The sequence below is a fragment of the Phaseolus vulgaris genome, chromosome 2, assembly GCF_000499845.2.
Source record: "Phaseolus vulgaris cultivar G19833 chromosome 2, P. vulgaris v2.0, whole genome shotgun sequence".
Taxonomy (NCBI): Eukaryota; Viridiplantae; Streptophyta; class Magnoliopsida; order Fabales; family Fabaceae; genus Phaseolus; species Phaseolus vulgaris.
Genome location: NC_023758.2, coordinates 31318485 through 31341467, shown reverse-complemented (window position 1 = coordinate 31341467; position 22983 = coordinate 31318485). Strand labels below are relative to the sequence as shown.

Below are 22983 nucleotides of genomic sequence, written 5' to 3'. Positions count from 1 at the left end.
TGGCATTAATCACAACTAAGAGAGAATCAAAATAATTAAATGTAGCCACGTAATTAGTGGCAAATAAAGTATTAAAGGCTGCTACTTTCCATCTTCACATGCTTCCACTTGGCTGCCCTACTGCTATGCTACCCTAAGTTTCTAACAACACTTTTTTTAGAGTCAAAACAAGTCAATTATTTACAATTAATTTCCAACTCACAAACACAAGTATTATGTTGTTGTCTTTTCTTATATTAAAATATATAATTTCATTTATGTAACCGTGATAACACTTGTCAAGATCAGAAATCAAATGTCCACTCTATTTGTTTCGGTATCTCACCCCAATCACCAAATAACATGTACATAGAACAATCATATCATGATTAATTAGTAAAGTTTAATTTATATAATGTTTTATCTCCTATTAAAATTTTAAGTAAAATATACTTATTTTACAGGTTAATTTAGCAAGTTATTATTAATCCATTTGATATCCTGATTTTTCTTCCCGTATTTTCTGTCTTTATCTTGTTTTTCTTTTTCTTTCCACATGTTTATGGTGTCTTGTTAGTTTCTAACTTTGATTTCTAATTCTTCTTTAACTTTTTGTGACTTATCTCCTTGTTCTAAGCAACCATCATTTTCTTAATTGAAACATGACATGTATAAATGAGGGGAAAAGTAAAGATTGAGAAGAAGGAGGGTAGAGAGAGAAATGGTGAATGTGAGATTAGTAAAAGTTGGAGTGTGATTAATTTAATTTTGGCATTGAGGAACAGTGAATGTGGACCAAGAGTGTCGTGGCTGCATCAGACACGATGTCAGAGGAGATTAGGAATAGGGAGAGTTTGGCGTTGCTCATGCCATTGCCTGTCTGTCTGGTGCCTCCTCAGTGACTGCTGCTCCAAACCAAACTAAACAAAACAAAAGCAATGCACATTCGCCTAAACTCTTCTTCTCCTCCTTCCAATGTTTCCAGCCCATTCTGCCTCCTTCATATGCCCATCTCCCTCAATCATATCTCTCTCTCTCTCCCCTACATTATGCCACCAATCAACCACTCTTTTTTCAACTTCAAATCAACTCAAAAGCTTATCATCAAAAATTTACTTTTTATTTCTAAAGTTATCTCATGAAGATGAATAATAATCTTTACTAGTGTAGCTATATATATTTAAAGTGGTTCTAGATATCTAAAACTGATGGTATAATGGTTGAGGTGTTGGTGACTATGTAGCACAAATATGGATATAGACACTGACACGACACGGATACGGACATAGAGATATGTCTAATCTCTAAAATGTAGGATACGGAAACACGAATCTATATATTATATAATTTTGAATTATATAAATTGAAAATAAATATTTATATGCAAAAGTATGTTCTAGATTCTTTTGGGAGCAGGAAGATATTTTTCATGATGGTTCAAAAGAATTTGTTCTTATTTTTATAATCATAATAAAAAATTTTACAATAAATTTGTATAAATTTGAGTTTTTAGAAAGTTATTGTATTTAACCGTGCTAGAATTTTAAAAAATCTAACAAATATTTTTTTGAATTGAACACTTCACCGATAAGTATCCTACGAGTGTCGTATGAGTGTCAACACGGATACGTGTGTCCGACAAGGATACACCATTTAAGAAGAAGTGTCCGAGCCTCATAGGTTGGTGATCTCTTTGTTCCTTTTTTTTTAGTCTTCTTTCTTAATTGTTGGTGTTTGGTCGGGATTGACCTGAAAAAGGTACAAGTAAGTACTTTTTGTAAATAGTGTATATCTGTAAATTGATCAAAATATACTTTACACCTCTCGTTGGTCATGGATACTTGTTGAGATAGATTGAATGTTAGTTATCGATGTGTACTGTGATCCCTGGTTCATACAAAGATATATTGGTACATAGGTATACTGTATATATGAAGAATATCTTTTAGTTAATTGGTATTTAACTGATTTTTCAAAAATACTTTCCACATAATCTGTAACATGATTATGACTCAAAAAAATTTAATAACTATTGTTCCTCTCATTGATTAAGTGCCTTGAAATATGTTTTAAGACGATCGATGAATTACCAAAACCATATAACTGACTCATCGAATACCAATCAGTACAACCAACATTGTTTTATATTAGTGGTGAGTATGAAGAATGTGGTGGGCATGAAGTCTGATAACTATGTCGTTGAAAATGGCCAAAAAGTAATATTGATGCGTTCACGGGTTTTGTTGGTAAGTCAACTTCTTCACTCGCCATCAATCTATTTGTACCTAAAATTTAACGCTACTTGCACTTCTGAAACATGTTTTAACGCATACACAAATTAGCTTAAGTCATGGGCACCCATCCAACCTACCATTTATTACCAGAGGGGTCACCTACTTTTATATTGCTTTTTAGTTTAATTATTTGTTACTATTATTTTAGTCTTTTGCTACATGTTTTTGTTGTTAATGTCACAAACTTTTAATTTTTTAAATAAATTTGCTTAGTTTTTTTTTTTAGTTTTAGAGACTAATATAATATTTAAAATACTAAAATGGTAGTTCACTCGTTTGTATTGCATGCTATTATTGGTTAATGATTTTTTTCAGAGTAAAAATATTTGGAATGATAATTTATTAATTATATAAGTAGAAATTTAATTTGAAAGCAGGGATTGATGTAAAAGATGTCATATCATATCATGGAGTGGTAGTTAATGGGTATTCATGGTCCTCTCTATTCTGGAATAGTCTTCAAAGAGTTTGAATAAAGTAATCTCCTTAGATGTTGTACACGGAAGTGTGATTCTCCAGAAAAGCCAAGTCCAAACTAACATTATGATATTTAAGATGCTACAACTACAGAATTCTTTCTTTTTGCTAAAAGGAAGAAAAAATGGTAAATGGTTGAATAAAGAGAAAAGGAAGATAGCGATAAGAGGGGCAACAGTAATGACAAATTTCTTGGTGAGAGGATAAAAATTGGTAGTGAAAGAATCAGATGAATTAATGATCTTATCTGGAAATTAATTACAACTTGCATGTCCTCTCACACTGACCCAGAATTAATGTGGTAAAGAAGATATTTCAAGTGAACCAGTTATATTGAAAGTATCGATATGAGAGGTGGAAAGAAGATAAAGACAATTGTGAATATTAGTAGAAATATTATGTGAATTAGTGTTAATAAGAGACAAAGATAATTTTTTTTTATTAAATATAAAAATCAGTTAATAAGAGATAAGTAGAAAAATTAAAATGATATGACAAACTTAATAAATCTATTAATAAATAATATAAATAAATGTAATGTTTAATTTAGTTTTATATATTTTTATGAGATAATTGGCACAAATACTGATTTAGTTTTCAAAGTATTCGTAGAAGTATCATTCTGACGCGCTTTCTTGTACATAATTATTAGTACAAGTAGATGAAGTATAACGATATACAGTAATAGTCCGTCCAAGTCGTTGTTCTGAATAGAAGAACTTGTGGAGCTTTTGAAAATTTCCGTTCAAAGAATGAATGCTCCGTCGTAAATGCAATTCAATGAGTGGGGCTTATACGCTCCCCAATGCCTATGACCAAAGTTGAGTGGTTAAGATTACAGAGTAATGTCCCCCAAAAATTTTATAGACAGAAGGCATCGTTCCAAGGTTTTCGGATAAAATCTTGTTGTCACATGAACAATTACGCCAGCTGTGACTCTGTTACTGCTCTGCTCCAGCCCTGATTTTACAGTGCTTACCCACCAAACCATCACTGCCTACAATTTATTTAAGCTGGACTGATCACATGTAGTTTTCTGATACCTTAGTAACTCATTTTTGTTTAACTTTATTTGTAAATCCACACTACTTCATTAATCATTGTAATCTAGTTTTATTTCTAGCTAAGCTGAAATATCCAACTACATATTTAAACCTCTTTAAATATTAGATTTAAGAGGAAAACGAGTCTGGATTATTCGGTTTACCTAAAATTAAGATGTTAGATTTTGATGTCTTAAAAATATGATATTTGAGAGGAAATTGAATCCAACTTTAATATGTATGAATTGTTATATTTGTGTAGTGTGATAACGGAGATTATTGTTATAACGGAAATTGAATCCAAGTTTAGGTTTTGATTGGAAGGAAGAGGGGAAGGAGCAGGAGAACGTGAAACGGAGGGAGTTGGGTGCAGAGAATCGATAGGAATATTTGGTTGCCTGTGCTGAGTAGAACAATGATTCAAGGAAGGAGAGAGAGAGAGAGTGTGAGATTAAAATAAGAGAAGAAAGCAGCGAATAAGACAGCAGTTAAAGGTAGCATAAAGCACAGTACTGTACATGCTTTTGGGGTCATTACTTTATGATCAAAATATTGTCCCATTTCATCTCATGGTCCATGCTCCATCCCTGTCATTCTCAACAAAACCAAACCCCAATTTCGGTATTTCAGATCAAAATCTCACCCCTCTATTTAACTCCTCCTTCAAAACCAAACTGTCACCTCTTCTTCCCCATCTCAACACACTTCTGCTGTCACTCACAAACATGGGCTTTCCCGTTGGCTACACAGAATTGCTACTGCCCAAGGTGCTTGTGCAGCTGCTATCCCTATTGGGCCTCATCAGGAAACTCCTCACCCTCCTCTTGTGCTACATGGGCTTCCACGATTTCTTCCAACCCGACATTGCCTGGCCGGAGATCCTCCCGGAATTGCAGTCCATGTCGGCGGTGCTCATCCGGGAAATCCTGCCCGTGGTGAAATTCTCCGAGATGGCGGCGGCGGAGGCGGCGGAGAGTTGCGCGGTGTGTCTGTACGAGTTCGAGGGAGAGGACGAGATCAGACGGCTGACAAACTGCCGCCACATATTCCACAGAGGGTGTCTGGACCGTTGGATGGGGTACGATCAAAGGACGTGCCCCCTCTGTCGGACGCCCTTCATACCCCACCACATGCAAGCTGCCTTCAATGATAGACTCTGGGCTGCTTCAGGGATCCCTCAATTCCATTACCACGATGAATGAACCCTTCACTGCTCTTTTTCTTGATGCATGCATGTTAAGCTTCTTCACCATGTTTCTGTTGTATATATTATACGGAACTTCAAACAAAACGGAAACCTCAAACTCCTTCTTAATTATTTACATGCCTAATCTTCTTCTTCCTTCCACAATTTTTTCAGTGTTCGAACCTACTACTACTAGTCTTCTTTATCAACCTACTTCTTAGATTTGCGATCTTTTATTGCTAAAGAAATTCGATTTTGATGGATTGTTTAAGTCGATGCCATCATTGCGGACAAACACTGGTATGGCACACGAGTTTATCGTCTTATTTACTATTAAGTTCGGACACTCCTGAACGTATTTCGGTATTCAAGACAAAAATTACTGAAATTCATAAAACGTGTATAGATAAAATGATTAATTTAAAAAATATTTATTAAATTTCTGATAATTATATTATAATTTTTAATATTTAATTTAAAAAATATTTATTGAATTTTTGATAATTATATTATAATTTTAATATATTTTTCTATTTTAAAAAAAATCTAAAACATACGTGTGTTGTATAAAATCTTTTATCAGTTTTACCTACACGGAGGTTAGACAAAGCTTCCACCTTTTTTAACTCCAATACATAATTAATACTGTATCAATAATCTCCATTAATAATCATAACATATTACATAAAACACCTTATCATAACAAGACATGATCCTGTTTTTACTCTGCATTGCAACGATAGATCCTTTTCCCTGTTTTCTATGTTTAATATAATTAATTTGTAGTTCTTTTTAGTTCCAAGCTTTTGTTTGTAATGCTTGTCTTGTCTATCCAAAAATAACATCTATTTAGTTTGTGTGAAGAATAATAAGATACATTTTTAGTTTCTCATTCATTATTGAAACAAATAAGAAAAGTAAACAGCATCCATGATTGTAAACAGTGATAAAAGGTTATTCTAAGACACGCTACGTACTATAGTTTTCAAGAAAAAGGTTTTTAGTGAAAAACATTTATGGGATGAAAAACTTTTAGAGGATAATTTATTTATAAAAGAATTAAAAAGTTTACTAAAATACATTGTTTAAATGGAAAATTTTAAAAATTTATGAAAATAATTTAATTATTTAAAATTATAAATTAGTGCTAAAAATAATAAACAATAAATAAAATATTTGGTCTTGCATTATTGGGCTAATCCTCTACCGGAATCGAGAACAACTATGGACCAACTACTAAAGAAAAGCGGGTGTTTCTCCCTGCATCCCAACAAATAACTTTCTGCACCCTATCATTTTTGGAAAAAATCATTTTATTTTTTTTAAAATGATTTTCAGATTATTCTTTTAGAACCTATTTTATTTTGAATTTACCATTTTAAAAATTAAAAAAAATATATTTCAGAAATAATATTTCAAAATAATTTTTTGACTTCTAAATTTCATATTTTGAAAACACATTTTACTTATGAAATCTCTATTATGAAAACATCTTTTACTTATAAAAATCCTACTCTGGAATCATAAAAAATTATCAAAAATAATCCAAATGTAGAGGTGTAGGAAGAAAAATAAAGGAGCAAGAAGAAATACTCAAGAAAAACAGCAGTTATTTATGAAAGCCTATCAGAAACTTTGACAAGATAGTATTATATTTATATATAAAAAGACTTCTCGAATTCAATTTTTTTTTCTTATTTTACATATTTAATATATTTTATTTTATTTTTTATGAGAGCAATTATTTTTTTCATGTGGTCGTTACGATTGCCACCAAACAGTTTCCAAGGAGGAGCAGTTTTACCTCCATGGAAGTCAGACAAAGCTTGCACCTTTTTCAACTCCAACACATAATTAATACTGTATCAATAATCATACCATATTACATAAAACACCTTATCATCATGATCCTGTTTTTACTGTCATAAAAATATACGGTGTTGACATATAAGAAGTTGATGGAAATGCAAACCAAGCATAAAACAGTTTTAAGAAAAATAAGGAAACGTTCTTAGGCATGTGAATAACCATAGCCTTCTCCATATGCTGGTTATGACTGTGCATACAAAGGAGGGAGTGACGAATCAAAAGTTGACATTTGTTGAGGACGGGGAGCATCCATTGGTCCACCATTTTCATCATCACGATGGTCCAATTGAAGCTTATGCTGAGTCTGCATGTAAATTCTCATTTATGGGGTTATTCTAAACACTTACAACTAAATTATTATCAACTACTATAAAACTCTTATTATAAATCATGTATCCGTGTCGAAGTCAAATACATGTATTGGATATTTATATTTGTATAACACTTATCAGTTAAATATTTAATTTAAAAAATATTTATTAAATTTTTGATAATTCTAACATAATTTAAAAAATTATATATTAATTTTTTTAAAAATAAAATTTATTGTATAAATTTTTATTGTAATTATAAAAATAAGAAACAAGTCTATTTTAACTAACCATGAACATTTTTCTATTAAAAAAAATTGAAATATAATTAGTGTACAATTTATATAATTTATAATTATATAATATAGAAACGTGTTGCACTGTATTACATTTTAGATATAATACGTATCTCGTGTATTAATATGGATCTGAGTGTATGTAATATATAGTGAATAATAAATGTCAATTTTACCTGCATGCAAGCACACATCCTACAAGATTAAAAAAGATACACATCAATTAACAATAAATTTCACTCTAAACTGCACAATCAAAGAGGAGAAAAAAGCTGCATAAAGAGAAGTCTTACGTGCAGTAGACAAGGTTAGCTAAGAAAAATAGTACTTCGGAAGCCTTTTGAAGTGGTCTATTATTTGGCACAATTAAACCAATCATAGAAAATACGCAGCCAAGTTGCTGAGTGTAAGAGATGAAACCCTGAAACGCCAGAATTACAAAATCAGTTAACAGAGTCTCATAAATGAGATATAATAGCATATTTTAGTGTGTGTGTGAAAGAGATGCAGAGAGATTTTACAATAAAGCAATTATCACACTGCGTAGTTTGAAGGTTAAATTCATCTTGTAACAGATATCGAGTTGAAGCCACTGAATTTGCAAAACAGCAGGTAACCTGAATAGTGAATGAGAGAATACATGTCAAATGTAGCAGAAAAAGGCCTTGTAAATAAGCACAGAAAATTACATGTAGAGTCACTTAGAAACCAACACAACAAATCCTGCTTGCTCTTTATTTAAATGGTAAATAAAAACTTCAAAAAAATCATTATTCATTCAGAGGCATATTAATTCAGATAACTTTTTTCAAAAGGAAGCAAAACATGTAAACAATGGTATATATATATACCTCCGTAGCGAGGCAGAGTTCAGGGTATTTACTTTCTTCACAGCGACCACTGCAGGGCATGTAACCAGCACAACATGTGTATCTGAATCAAACAAAACAAAACCATATGAAACCGATAAACCACATAATCCAGATCCAAAAGTTAGGAGAACTTAAACTGAACATTACCTTGACATATCATCATAAAGAGCTCGTTTACGCAGCATATATGACACACACGGTGCACTACGATGGGACAAACCAAGATTAGATTACTACTATGAAAATACATGAAATAGTTGGATTATAATTGTGATTAAACTAGCAAGGCATTGGAGAAGCAAAATAGAATCTAATGAGTGAAAAATTGGAAGAATGAAGGAACAGAAGACTTACCACCAGAAAGCAAAGCAACAATCTGCATATATTGAGAAAGAATATGAGAAGAGTATATGATATTTGTGTGAGTATGTGAGTGGAAATAGAACTTACAACGAATGTGATTTTGATTGCTAGTGATGAGATCAGTGTGCCAAATATTGCGGAAGTTCTGGCGAAGCCGCATGTTCTCCATCTGCGTTGCCATTTCCCTCCTCTCCTCCTTCACCTCACCTCTCCTCACCAATCATATATATAAAGTTAAGGTGATGATATATTAACACCTTACGTGTATATATTAACACCGTATAAAAATTGTATAATATTATTTGTTCTCGAACTAGGTTGGGGACTGGGAGAACTATTGTCTTCGGATGTCACTCGGTCGGTCGTGTCTCACTTCCTCCTTCGGTTATTCTCGCTGAGCGACTCCTCAGGCTGGTGGGGTACCTGCAGATGACACTCCAACGCGCAAGTCAGTGGGGTTTCGTATTCGGCTGGTTAGAATACTGTAGATAACGACGTATCTTCTTCCTTGGAATGCGTGATATTTATATTACCTTGATGAGCCCTTGCTATTGGGCCGGATTAGGGGGTTGTTTAGCGATTAGGGTTGGATTAGGTCGTTTCCTAACCGTGGATTGACCTTTGCTAATTGGGTCAACGGTTTGACTTGAGCACCTTATGTCGGTCGGCCACATATGACACGTGGTCGACCTCGTACCTTAAAGTATGGTCTTGACGCATGGGTTGACCGGGTCAACAGACCGATCGGTCATCCCGGTACATTATTGTAAATCCAATTAACAATAAAGACGTAGAATAACGGAAGTGAGACAAATCTTAGACAAGTCTTCCTATGTATGTTTCAACATTAATGCCCAAACCAACCTATGTATGTTTCAACATTAATGCCCAAACCAATGAAGTGAGAACAAGTCTTCTTATGTATGTTTCAGTAGGCAATGCTACCATTATATTGTTTGACTCACAAGTCCACTCCTTATCCTCAAAGATGGTTATCAAAATCCAATCTAAATCAATTCAAATTTAAATAATTGGATTAGATAATCCATATTTTTGTAAAAGTAATTTGGATTGGATTTTAAATTCAAATCAAATCCATATTAAAAAAGATAATTAAATTTTAAATCCAAATTCATGTTTTCTTAAAAATTTCATATAATATTAATATATATATATATATATAAATATTAAGGAAATATAATAAAACTACAATTTAGTAATACCAAAAATTGAAAATAACATAATACATATCTTAACATTCATTTTTATAAAATTGTTTTTATTTGAGTGTTTAAATTAATTTTATTTATTATTTGAAAATCCAATAATGAAACATAAGTATTAATCTTTTATTTTTATTTTTTATTAATTATTTTTTAAACTCTTTGTTCTGGAATTTACAAAGGAAAAGAAAACCATGTTAGAAAAGCCAAGTTTCAACCAGTTTTTAACGTGCACATAAATCTCTAGCAGTTAGAATTTATTTTTTAAAAACTAAATTTTATTAATGGAGAAATAAAGTAGATAGAATTTATTTTAGAATTTTTTAACTGGTTTAATTGAAAAAAAAATCAAATATTGTTATTATGAGAAGATTTGATTAGAAAAAGATTGCGAAAAGTGTCATCGCTCCTATTGAATGATGTAAATGTATCTAACATAGAATTCAGTTCAAATTCCTTTTTAATTTTATTGTCATTATTTGGAAAAACTTTTATACTCTGTCATTGAAGTAATATGTGTATTTTAATTTTTTTTTAAATATAAATATATGAATTCTTAAATATTTTCAAAAATTAATTTATATATCTCTAGAAAAAATCTGCATGAATTATAAATATTTTTTCTCTAATATTTTAATTTTATTCATTTATGACCTTACGGACAAAAAGAAAACAGATAGCTGCGCTGACAGTGAAGTTGTCGAAATAGCGGTGATAGTGCCGATGAACAGTATGGTTTATATGTGCAGATAATATTTCATTCTTATTAAAAGCTCAATGAAATATGAAATTTGAATTTTTTAACTTTTAAAATTTCTACAAATAAATTGGAAATTTGGATTTTTAAATTTTTTAAAAACTTTATAAATAAATGAAAATTTAATCTAAAAAATATAAATATAAATTTAAATAAATGGAATTTTAATAAATAAAAATGTAGTAATTTGACTCAATTAGATTCCTTTTTTACCATTACTTATTTTTATCGTAATAGAAGAAAACACAAAGAGTAAGTAAGTGCAAACAAAAAAACAACACAAATTAGATAAACAAAAACACTTTGTCCCGGTTGTTTACATTTTTTTATAATTTTTATAACACCAAAATTTCCTAAAAGTAAATATTATGATGTTTTAAATTATTACAAAATTAATATACTTATAGTTGTAGCCTTCTATAAGTCAATACAGAAAATTGATACTTATAAATATATAATAAGATTAGGCATGTAATTAATTAACAGAGATAACAAAAAATAATAATATAAGTCAAATTAATACGTAGTCAAGAATGAAAAACTAGTTAGAATTCACGTAAGCTTTTGTATCCCGTTCCAAGGCGAAGCCAAGATTCAAGCTATTTCATAACATCAATTTCCTTTTTTTGTTGACCGAAGATAACACTAAAATAATATGTAGATGAGAGACATCATTTAAATCATACATAAATTTCGTAAAGTTAAATTAAGTTAAAAAATATATTTTAAGATGGTATCAAAACTTATTTTATATCAAAACTCATTCAAGTTTTAGTTTTGATTTTAAGAAACTAATTAAGCCATCCAATTATATACAGAATTTATTTTAATATTTTTATTTTTATTAACCATTATTTTTTCGTATTATTTTTTTTCACACGTCATACTTTTAGACTTATTTCTTCTCACACAACTCATCAACACACTTCTTTTTTCCTGGAAGACTTCCTCCCTTTTCTTAGAAATTGTTTAACCTAAGAGATATTTTGTTATTAGAACATACAGTTAAGATAATTTTTAATTTTAAAAAATGTTGTTTATCAGGCTTTATTTTTTTTCTTTATATAAGATAGTACTCTCCTCCACTTTCTTTGTATTTGGTCTTATTTTAAATTATATTTCTAAATTGACTACAATCCTGTATATATCGTCAATCTTCATAATTAACGTTGTTCTCTCCTCTTTATGATAAATAAATTATATCATTTTCAGTAATTCCAAATATCGACTTTAAGACCATTTTACTACATGATCGGGTTTGACCTGTTACCTCACAACCCCTAGCTTAGGACATAAGTCAATAAGGCTAAAAAGCTTAAACATTAAATTTCAAATATCAATATATAATCTGCTTTCATCCTATTATTATACTCAGTCCTTGACTTCACACAAACAATTTTATAAAGTTTAAATATAAAACAAACAGTTTTATAAAGTTTAAATATAAAACAATCTTTAAATTGGGTTTTGTGAACTTTTTATTTGAATTTTAATAATCCAAAAAAATTATTAACTACTTAAAAAATCACATTCATTAATCATGTATCTATTTTATCAATCAAATGCTACATACTTTAAACGAATTCTCAACTAAATATATCCATAAATATCATCTAAATAAAACGAGGATAAGTACGTCTGTTTTGGATAAGGATTGAAAAAAACATTAAAATATATTAAATTTAAATTTATTTATTTTTCAAATGTTTAGATAAAATAATTTAAATTTACTAAATTTTCTTTTTCTTATTCAAATAAAACATTTCAATACCACCAATTAAAAAGATTTCATATTTTTAAAATATATCTTGTGGATTATTTTTATCAATGTCAATCAAAATCAATTTTCAATTAAATTTTATTAAAATATTTCTATTGAAATTCATAAAAAAATTATTTGATATACCTAAGATTATTTTTGTTTTTCATAAGTATTTTTAAGTGTTCTAACTAATCTGAAAGCACAACACGCAAATATAAAAGAATAACAGAAAAATTTGAAATGTTACACAATTTTAAGTTATTAAATTATTTTTATAAACTTTAACTTAAAAAAAAAACCTATATGCAAACATATTTTAACACAAACCAATTTAATTTTTTATAAGTTTAAATTACCACATAACAAAATAAATTTAATTTGCAGTGTTTTATTTCCTTTACTTTGAAATAAGTAATTATTTGTTTTGAATGAATATTTTTTAAAAATAATTTAACAAAACACAATTAGTTTTAAAAAATACAAGGGTAACATTGGAAGAAGAAGAATGATGATTTCACACTTTAACAAAACTTGAAAACCCACCCACTTTAATAAAAAAATAAATGTTTGTATTTATATAGGAAAAAAAGAATAAAAAGTAAAATTATAAATGTGAAGTTAGTGTAAAAATTTAATGAATGTAAAAATAATTAAACTTTTATAAAAGAAAATAAAAAAGAAAACAATAAATATAAGGTGGGTAAAAATTTATTGGGTTTCTAAGTATCTTTTGTATAAAATGTTTTACTAAAATATGTAGTTTAAATATAATTTTAAAAAATTCTAAAAAATTATGAAGTAATTTGATTATTTAAAATTATAAATTATGGCTAAAAATAATGAACAATAAATAAAATATTTGGTTTTGCATTATTGGACTAATCCTCTAAGGCAGTTTCTTTCTCCTACATTTTTCTTCCTGCACCCTCACAATATTATACAAAGATCAAACTGTCTTTATTAGTTTTTAAAAACCTTAAAATGCACTTGAATTATATTTATTTTTTTCATTTTGAATTATGGAATCAAAAAAATTCTGAATTGGCACTTCCGCTAAAATTTTGGATTCACCAATCCATAATTCAAAATATGTATTTCACATTAAAAAATCCATCATTCAAAAAAAAATTCCGGATCCACCAATTTGTAACATAAATATGCATTCCGAATTCAGAAATCCATAATTCAAAAAAAAGCATTCTGGATCCAAATTCAAAAATTAATAATTTATACAAAATTTGCTTCTAAAACACCGCGTCATCCGAAAAAAAAAATGATTCAGTTCTCGATTGATGAATCCATAACACAGATCCTGATTTCCGGTAACTACGGTGTCCTTTTACAAATAAAAGATCAATGCCAGTTTTGAAATTTAGAAAATTGTGAGAGTACAATAAGAAAAACGTAGGGGTGCAGGAAGAAGATACCTAACAACAAATGCACTAACTACAAAGAAAAGGGTTGTTTCTTTCCGTATCCTAACAAATATTTTTCTGCATCCCATCATTTTCCAAGAAAACTGATTTATCCCTTTGAAAAATGATTTTTGAATTGTTTTTGTTTTGGATATTTCTAGAACATATTTTTTTAAACATATTTTTTATTTTATTTTCAAATTTACTATTCTAAAAATAAAAAAAATGTGCTTTGAAAAGGATATTTTGAAATGATTTTTTGTGTTCCGAATTTTCTATTCCAGAAACACCCTTTGTTTATGGAACTACTATTCCGAAAACATTTTTTTTTATGGAACTCCTATTCTGGAATCACCCAAAACTACAAAAGGATAATTTCATTATTTCAAATAATGTAGGGGGTGTTGGAAGAAAAATATAGGAGTATGGAAAAAAAATGTAAGGGTGAAAGAAAAGCAGCAGTTATTTATGAAAGCCTTTAGAAACTTTGTCAACATAGTAATAAGACATTTCATTTTCTCCAAAAATAAAAAGAATATCCCCAACTCAAAAATATTTACTTACCTCTGCTTAAAAATAACCATTTTTAAAAAAAAATAATGATCAGTGTCTACAAGACACATAAAAATCTGCATATGATTTGATAATTTTCTAATTCCCGACATTACTGTAACAATATTTTAAAAATTCAGAAACTAAACGAGGTTTTACTCAAAATTATGACAGAATCATTTTTTTTATATATAATCACATTACAACTTTCAATATTATTTTAATATTTTTTATATTATTTAATTTTAATTTTATCTTTTATTATATATTTATTTTTAAATTTATCACATAGAAAATGGTATACAACTCGTAAAAGTATCATTTTTCCAAAATTATATGGCAGGAATGTATACATAGTGTAAGTAACCAGAATAATGAAAAAATACATTCATTATAATGCATTAAAATTATAATAGCAGGAAGTAGTCACTCAACTATATACTATTATACTCATATATTTAAAACATCTTTACTTAGTCATTAGAGAATATTTTATAGATGAATTTTTTTCTTCTCTTTGATTAGACAACTCGATTGAGCTCGTCCACATAAAAAGTCATCTTCTCTTCACTTGGAAACTCTCCAATTCTAATTTCCATAAGATCAAGTAGAAAACAAAGTATAATACCATTGTTTTGTATAAGGGAAGCACAACCTGATAACTAATAAACTAATTTGACCAAAATCATGTATAACTATGGTGTTGACATGAATAAGAAGTTGATGGAAATGCAACCCAACCATAAAAGCAGTCTTAAGGAAAATGAAGAAACGTTCTTAGGCATGTGAATAACCATATGCTGGTTGTGGTGCATACCCCACAAAAGGAGGGACTGCGTGGTCAAAACGTGACATTTGTTGAGCACTGGGAACACCCATTACTGGTTGGGGTCCAAATTTTCCATCACGCTTGTCCATTTCAATCTTATGCTGAGTCTGCAAGAAAATTCCCGTTTATGGTGTTATTCTAAACACTTACAACAAAACTATTAACAATTTGTGGGTAATAAATGTTAAATTTACCTGCATGCAAGCACACACCCTACAAGATTAAAAAAGATACACATAAATTAACAATCAATTTCACCATAAACTGCAGAACCAAAGAGGAGAGAAAGGCTGCATAAAAAGAAGCCTTACGTGCAGTAGACAAAGTCAGCTAAGCAGGATAGTAGTTGGGAAGCCTCTCGAAGTTCACTATTTCCCACAATTAAAGCAATGATAGAAAATATGCAGGCTAGTTGTTGAAGGCAAAACATGAAACCCTGAACGCCAGAATTACAAAATCAGTTAACAGAATATCATAAATGAGGTATAGTAGCATATTTTAGTGTTCTTTGTGTGTGTGAAAGAGATGCAGAGATTATACAATAATGCAATTATCACATTGCGTAGTTTGAATGTTAAATTCATCTTGTAACAGAAATCGAGTTGAAGCCACTGAATTTCCAAAACAGCAGAGAACCTGAAAAGTGAATGAGAGAATACATGTAAAATGTAGCAGAAAAAGGCCTATTAAGTAAGCACAGAAAATTACATGTACAGTGACTTAGAAACCAACACAAAAGAAATCTTGCTCGGTCTTAAAAATCATTATTCATTCCGAGACGTATTAAATCAGATAGTAGACTTATAAAGTAATAACCTTGAAATAAAATGATACCATATTAAAAGTGAACTTTAAATTTAATTCAACTTTATAAAATTTACATCTCCTTATATACTATAAAATATCTTAATCACCATATACTATAATATAAAATGTCTTAATCACTTAGAATATTCAACCAAACATGTAAAGAATGGTATACCTCCGTAGCGAGGCAGAGTTCAGGGTATTTACTTTCTCCACAGCGACCACTGCAGGGCATGTAACCAGCACAACATGTGTATCTGAATCAAACAAAACAAAACCATATGAAACCGATAAACCACATAATCCAGATCGAAAAGTTAGGAGAACTTAAACTGAACATTACCTTGACATATCATCATAAAGAGCTCGTTTACGCAGCATATATGACACACACGGTGCACTATGATGGGACAAACCAAGATTAGATTACTACTATGAAAATACATGAAATAGTTGGATTATAATTGTGATTGAACTAGCAGGGCATTGGAGAAGAAAAATAGAAGCAAATGAGTGAAAAATTGGAAGCAGGAAGGAACAGAAGACTTACCACCAGAGAGCAAAGCAACAATCTGCATATTTTGAGAAAGAATATGAGAAGAGTATATGAGATGTGTGTGGGTGAGTGAGTATGTGGGTGGAAGATAGAACTTACAAGGAGTGTCAGATTGAATGGTGGTGAAGAGATCAGCGTGCCAGAAATTGCGGAAGTTCTGGCGAAGCTGCATCTTCTCGATATGCTGCTGCGATGCCATTTCCTTCCTCTGCTTCACCTCTGCTCCCCTCTCCAGTAATCAACCAAGTCCACCCAACAACAATACATAAGGAAACAAAGACCCGACCCAACACAAGTGAGAACAAGTCTTCATATGTACTTGTCAACGTTAAAAACAATGCTACCATTATTATGTTTTAAACTTTTCAAGTCATCACCAATTGTCTTATTCTTAACTCACAAGTTCCCTCCTTATAATAGTCGTAATAGAAGAACAGAGCAAGGAAGCTCATATATTCACACCATCTACACATCATACATACACCTAATCTCCTAATCTCCTAATAAATTAATATTTTTATTATTTTTATTTTATTTTTTAATTTAAAATATTATATTATTAAATTTGGAGTGTTAAAAGAAAAGTTTTCCAACTAAATATTATGGTCTTTTAAGGTTGGGCCGTCCACTAAGTATATTTGTTGTTAATTAAGTTTAAGGTTCTGTAGTGTGTTTAAGTCGTCATCAATGATTGGAAGTGATTGCTTCTGCTATCAAAAATGGAAATTTTTTCATTAACACCACAAACAGTAAAACACACACTTGACAACTTTTTTATAATAATATTTTAAATTAAAAAATAATAAAAATATTAATATTTCAGGATGTTACGGGTAGGTATTTAGTATTCACGGTTTCAATATATCATCTCCCATAAAAAATATTTAAAATAATATTTACCATTTTTTACCACGTATATCAAATGTTTTTCTTACTCAATGATAATTTCTATTTGGATGTTTAAACAATGGAATAATAAAATCTTTAAGAGTGGAATAAATAATCTGTTTTCTAGGTTTTGACCTTCTATTTAATTTGAGTTGAATAAATAATCTGTTTTAAGTTATTAAATTATTTTTATAAATTTTAACTTAAAAAAAATCCATATACAAACATATATTTTAACACCATTTTTTTATAAATTTAAATTACCACATAATAAAATAAATTTAATTTGCGGTATTTTATTTCCTTTACTTTGAAAGAACTAATTATTTTTCTGAATGAATATATTTAAAAAATAATTGAACAAAACACAATTACTCTTAAAAAATACAAGGTAACATTGGAAGAAGAGGAATGATGATTTCACACTTTAACAAAACTTGAAAATCCTCTCTAATAAAAGAAATGTTTGTATTTATATAGGAAAAAAAAAAGGTAAAATTATAAATGTGAAGTGAGTTTAGAAATTTAATGAATGTAAAAAAAACAAACTTTTGTAGTTATAAAACAAAATAAAATGATAGATATAAGGTGGGTAAAAATTTATTGGTTTCTAAATAATTTTTTTTTATTTTTATTTTATAAAATGACACCTTTTTATAGGGAACTAACAATGAGAACCATGGACTCACGCACCCACTCACTCGTGGTCTCTTTCTGTGTCATTCATTAGAGAGAGAGAGAGAGAGAGAGTGAGGAGTTAGTAATGAATTTGGAATTGTGTTGTTGCTGCAGTGCAGGCCTTCCATTAAATAAGTCAGAGATTTGCGGCTTCTCATAAGCAAACACACAAAAACTTTGTTACTTCCATTTTTTCATTGAATCAAAGAAACTACAACTTTACTTCAGTTGCAGAGGACTCAGGGTAGTAGAATTGTATCTCTGCTTCTGTTAATTTCAATGTCTTCTGATCTCTATACTTTTGACATTCCTTTTCCCAGACATTCAGACACAGACAACATGGTCTCCTATGATGCAGATGGAAATCTTATGTTTTTATCTGACCCTTATTCCTTCCCTTTCCTCACTGCCTCTCCAGTGCATGATGTGCCTCAAGGGAACCCTTCTTTCTTCTCTTTTTCTCCCCAGGAAAAGGAGAGTCTCTATCATGCTGACCCGGCGCAGCCTCTGTCAAATGGCTCAAATATAAAGTCTGAGTTTAGAAGTTTCTCTGCTTTGCATGGCTCCGAAGTGACAACAAGTGAGGAGTGCCAAATGGTTGTGGATTACTTCCGCAATCACCACTTTCTTTCTCAAACTTCCCATGCATCTGACAGTGCATCCAAGGTAATACAAAGGAGCTTCAGCTGTAACTCTTTTGGTGGGAAGCCAGATTTCCCCTTTGAACCTCACCCTGACGCTCTCATGGACACCCCAAATTTTCAATGCCATGCTCTGCTTTCCCCTGAAAACAATTTCTTCATGGGACAAATGAGGAGGGTGTGCAGTACAGGAGATTTACAGGTTCAATAACAAACCTCGGTCTTAAATTTATTAACTTTTGTAATAAACTTTTAATGTTGTACTTATCGTCCTTTGTAATTAGTTACTAAGTTATGTTTTAGTTTCTGTTCAGAACACCAAAGCAACAGATATGTCTCAAGTGGAGAGCCCCTTGTTGGAGGAGGCATACTTCAAAGTGGGGCGTTACAGTGCCGAAGAAAGAAAAGAAAAAATCTCGAAATACAGAGCGAAGAGAAGCCAGAGGAAGTTCAACAAAATTATTAAGGTAATCGATATGTTTTTGTTTTAATTTTGATTTTTGACTATTGGTTTAGTGCCAATAATTGAAAGACAAGAATGAGAATGGTGTATTAGTTTATGAAAGATACGAAGGAATTTAGAGAGAAATATATACGAATGCATGATTATGAGAAGAAAATGGATAAAGAATAGAATTGAAAAAGAAAAAGGTCTGACTGAATGTGTTGTTTTTGATGGTGGTACCAACCAAAACCAGTATGCATGCCGAAAGACGCTAGCCGACAATCGAACCCGCATACGTGGCAGATTCGCTCGCAACGACGAAATCAGCGAGATTCCGAAAGCACTTTCATCAACTTCAACCACAGAAGAATATGAAGACGAATTCTGGGTAAATAAATGCTACTGACATAACATTTCATTGCTCTTCTTAAATCTCAAGCAATAACACATTCACATGTTGCTAATAAGTTAAATGGGGTGTTCAATTCTGGGACATATTTTTATGCAGGTTGAATTCATTGAAGGATTAAACGAGGAGGTGATCGGTTAGAGGGTAGCAGAAGAATGTGCAGAGAGTTCTGTGTGTGTGTGTGTCTTTGGAGTCTTGACAGAAGCATCTTTTTGGAAGACCCCTTTTATGATACCACTCCCAACCAAACAAAACAGCCTTTAGTAAGCAAAGGAAAAGATTACCAAAGGCTTTTCAATTTATCTTTGTTAATAATAAAACCTGTATATGATATGGAAGTCAAATGTGAGTTGGTAGTTAGAGCTTGCTTTCACTTGTTTCTGTTTCATTTTTATTTCTCCTTTCTATTTTTGGTTTCCATTTGTTCATTGTACATAACCATGTATCATATTCAGTAATAAGGCAATGTATTGCTACAAAATATGTACACACTCAATAACTATGCTTATTCTCCTATTCAATAGAAAGTTATATTGGATTCTATTACGTAATTGATAGAAATTATTAAAAACAGCATTATAGTACTCATTTTGCAGGTACGAAAGTATACACATCTAATGTAGTATTCAGAAAAAATGGGTGAGTTGGGTAGTAAATGAGGCTTTAAAAGGAACAAATTTAGTTTTACGAGACGTGAGTAATTACTTTCAGTAAGAACTTATTTGCAGTGTATTATGTAAGTCTTCCAGGATACAATATGAACTTCTCGATAATTTTTAAATATCAGATCTAGCAAGTTACTCTTAATAGAATAAGAACCCAATAGAACCTAGAAATATAATAGTAAAATAAAATAAAGTAAATAAGGAGAGAGAAAGTGAAAAAGTGAAAGAAGGTGAGAGGAAGAAGGTGCAGCCCGGTGGGTGAAGAAGATAAAGAAGATGAAATGTGAAATGCGATTGGAAAATCCTTGTTTATATAGGAAAAAAATGTAACGGCTACAACTCCCGAGATGAACAGAGGTCTCGAAGGTCCAAGTCGCCTTGCCTTCGTGTGTGAAGAGAAACGAAAAGTTTGTTCAAAAGTTTCCGCAAATCGTGCTGAACCTTGAGACCAGGTTTGTGAATCAAAATTGCAGGTTCATGAATCAAAAAACACATTCTCTGTTTTCCATTTTACACGATCACACTTTGTTTTTTGGTTTTGCAATATCTACTCATAAGTTCATATGATTTTACAACAAGTTGGACGTGTAGAGTGATCGCTCGGAGATGGATAAAATGATTGGTTGTTTAGTTTCATTAACTTAGAGGAGGATCATCCATATCTTGATATTAAAGGATTTTTATTCCATCAAAATAAATTAAAAAAATTCTGAATAATCAGGTAAGTAAAGGAGAATATTTATGACAGAAGAAGATAATAAAGTTAGATTCAATGATAACAATATATATACATATATATAAAGAAAAAAAAAACGAATTACACACTAAACTTATTTTTTACTATATAAATGTTTTAAGTCAGAATTCACCTATACCCTTCTCTGCAACATGATGAAATTAGAAAATGGAAATGATAGATGAAGATTTAATAGTACCTAACTATTAGGCGGCGGCAACAAGAGAAAAAGAAGCATCCACTTAGAGTAATCATTCGTTTTCTATTGAAGTGGTGTTTTGTTGCATTATTACAATTTTCTTAAGTGGGATTTCTCTTCTCCAAATCAGATACTGGTCAAATAAATTCCAAGGATAAAGGACGGTTACTCAGTAGTTTATGTTTAATCTTTTTTATGCTGTCAAATCATTACCCCATGATCATTATACTTAACACAATAACAATAAATCTCAACAAAAAAACATGAGCCTCCAGTTTCTTAACACAAAATTAATCTTTCAACCCTCTCTGTCTGTAATGGAACTTCATTCATAATAATCTAATATATCTTCTACAAAGTGAAGTTTTTTTAAAATTTTAAATACAAAACAGTCATGTGGTAAAAGATCTTTGTCTTTATGCTTACAATTCTTTTATCGCAGCTTATAATTAAGAAAATTTATATAATATTTTAATTTTATGACAAGTATTATAAATATCTTATTAGCAATATTTTTATTTAAAAAAGTAATTTTTTTACATTAACGGTATATAATTATTCAATTCATGAAATATAAAAGTATTGCATATAAAAATAAAAATAAACAAAGCCTTGAAGATATATCAACAGACAAGCAGATACCAGGACATGACTGCTTTTACAGATTCCCTTGTTAAATAATGAGGTGTCAGTACAAAGAGATGCTTCTGATCTTCTTTAGATCATATCCATTTTCATAGCCCTCTTCAATTTTGGCATCTTTTTGTACATTTTAATAATTAAATTAAAAAATGTTTCTAGCTCAAAGTAATTAGTTGAAGAAAATTAAATATATGTAATCAATTCATTGAATTAATTTTTTTTACACAAATAACTACGAATTGATTTAATGAAAAATATTTAGTAAAACTTCTTTAATAAATATAATTATGAAAAATATATTGACATGAAACCTTATAAAATGTATATTTTTGGATAACAATATCTTTATCTGTTTATTGTTTATAGTTTTGAGTTAATTTTGAATTATTGTTATCTAAATTAAAAATAAGATATTTTAAACAGAAAATAGTATAGATGGGGTAATTATTGAATTGAATAATAAAAAGGATTCACTTTGTCACTTCAAGACTAGTGGAACAATATGGCACCAAGAAGATGGAGTTGTTTAGTTCTATTTTTATTTGATCTAAATTAGATAATCCTCACAGTAAAATATTATAAGAGAAAATAATAAGGGTTTTTTCAAAAATAGCGAAAGAAAAAAAAAGGAAAGAAATACGATTATATATTACTTTAATAAAATAAAAATATTAATGAATATATAAAATTATTCATAAAAAAATTATTTTAGTAAAAGAAAATTATAAATTAGTGAAATAAACTTAAATTTAACTGAATTGACAAAAAAAATAAGCTGATGGTATATTTGATTATTTATATATATATTGTGAAAAAATAATTTTATTGTGAAATAATCTAAAATGATTTTAATTATAGATGAAAAGGAAGTTTTTGTATTTGTTTTCAAAACTCGTTTTTTATTAAATAAAATAAAAAACTGTTATCTATATTTTCTATCTTTTTTTTAGTTATTATCTATGAAGTTCAACCACTTCTCTTAAATGGTATGTCGGTGTCGTATACTTATATCGGACACCAACACTTGTAGGACACGTATCCGTGAAGTGTCTAATTCAAAAAGTATTTGTTGGATTTCCGACAATTATA

At 29.9% G+C, this 22983-nt stretch overlaps 4 protein-coding genes across 10 annotated transcripts; 2 read left to right on the top strand and 2 right to left on the bottom strand.

Annotated features, from left to right (window-relative positions):
• The first annotated feature begins 4265 nt into the window (after positions 1–4265).
• LOC137811432 (brassinosteroid-responsive RING protein 1-like) lies at positions 4266–5111 on the top strand. The gene has a single exon (XM_068613190.1). It carries the CDS (start codon positions 4312–4314, stop codon positions 4993–4995), a length of 684 nt encoding a protein of 227 aa, XP_068469291.1. The 5' UTR covers positions 4266–4311; the 3' UTR covers positions 4996–5111.
• A 1701-nt stretch (positions 5112–6812) lies between these two features.
• LOC137811431 (uncharacterized) lies at positions 6813–8966 on the bottom strand. Of its 7 annotated transcripts, XM_068613184.1 has the most exons (8): positions 8778–8966; positions 8682–8703; positions 8475–8531; positions 8307–8388; positions 7977–8072; positions 7749–7876; positions 7632–7650; positions 6813–7152 (listed from the first exon to the last, which is right to left on the bottom strand). In XM_068613184.1, the coding sequence occupies exons 1-8, from the start codon at positions 8869–8871 to the stop codon at positions 7030–7032; spliced, it is 621 nt and encodes a 206-aa protein (XP_068469285.1). In that variant the 5' UTR covers positions 8872–8966; the 3' UTR covers positions 6813–7029. The 7 variants fall into 7 exon arrangements, with proteins under 7 accessions (XP_068469285.1, XP_068469286.1, XP_068469283.1 ...); XM_068613185.1 differs by lacking the exon at positions 7632–7650 and having other exon boundaries at positions 6813–7165; XM_068613182.1 differs by lacking the exon at positions 7632–7650.
• A 5982-nt stretch (positions 8967–14948) lies between these two features.
• Positions 14949–16885, bottom strand: LOC137811433 (uncharacterized). Its single transcript, XM_068613191.1, has 8 exons — positions 16691–16885; positions 16586–16607; positions 16379–16435; positions 16211–16292; positions 15769–15864; positions 15540–15664; positions 15423–15441; positions 14949–15335 (listed from the first exon to the last, which is right to left on the bottom strand). Exons 1-8 carry the CDS (start codon positions 16788–16790, stop codon positions 15177–15179), a joined length of 660 nt encoding a protein of 219 aa, XP_068469292.1. The 5' UTR covers positions 16791–16885; the 3' UTR covers positions 14949–15176.
• Positions 16886–18160: 1275 nt separating this feature from the next.
• Positions 18161–20198, top strand: LOC137811429 (uncharacterized). The gene is made up of 4 exons (XM_068613181.1): positions 18161–19000; positions 19113–19265; positions 19497–19631; positions 19752–20198. Exons 1-4 carry the CDS (start codon positions 18437–18439, stop codon positions 19791–19793), a joined length of 894 nt encoding a protein of 297 aa, XP_068469282.1. The 5' UTR covers positions 18161–18436; the 3' UTR covers positions 19794–20198.
• The last annotated feature ends 2785 nt before the right edge of the window (positions 20199–22983 follow it).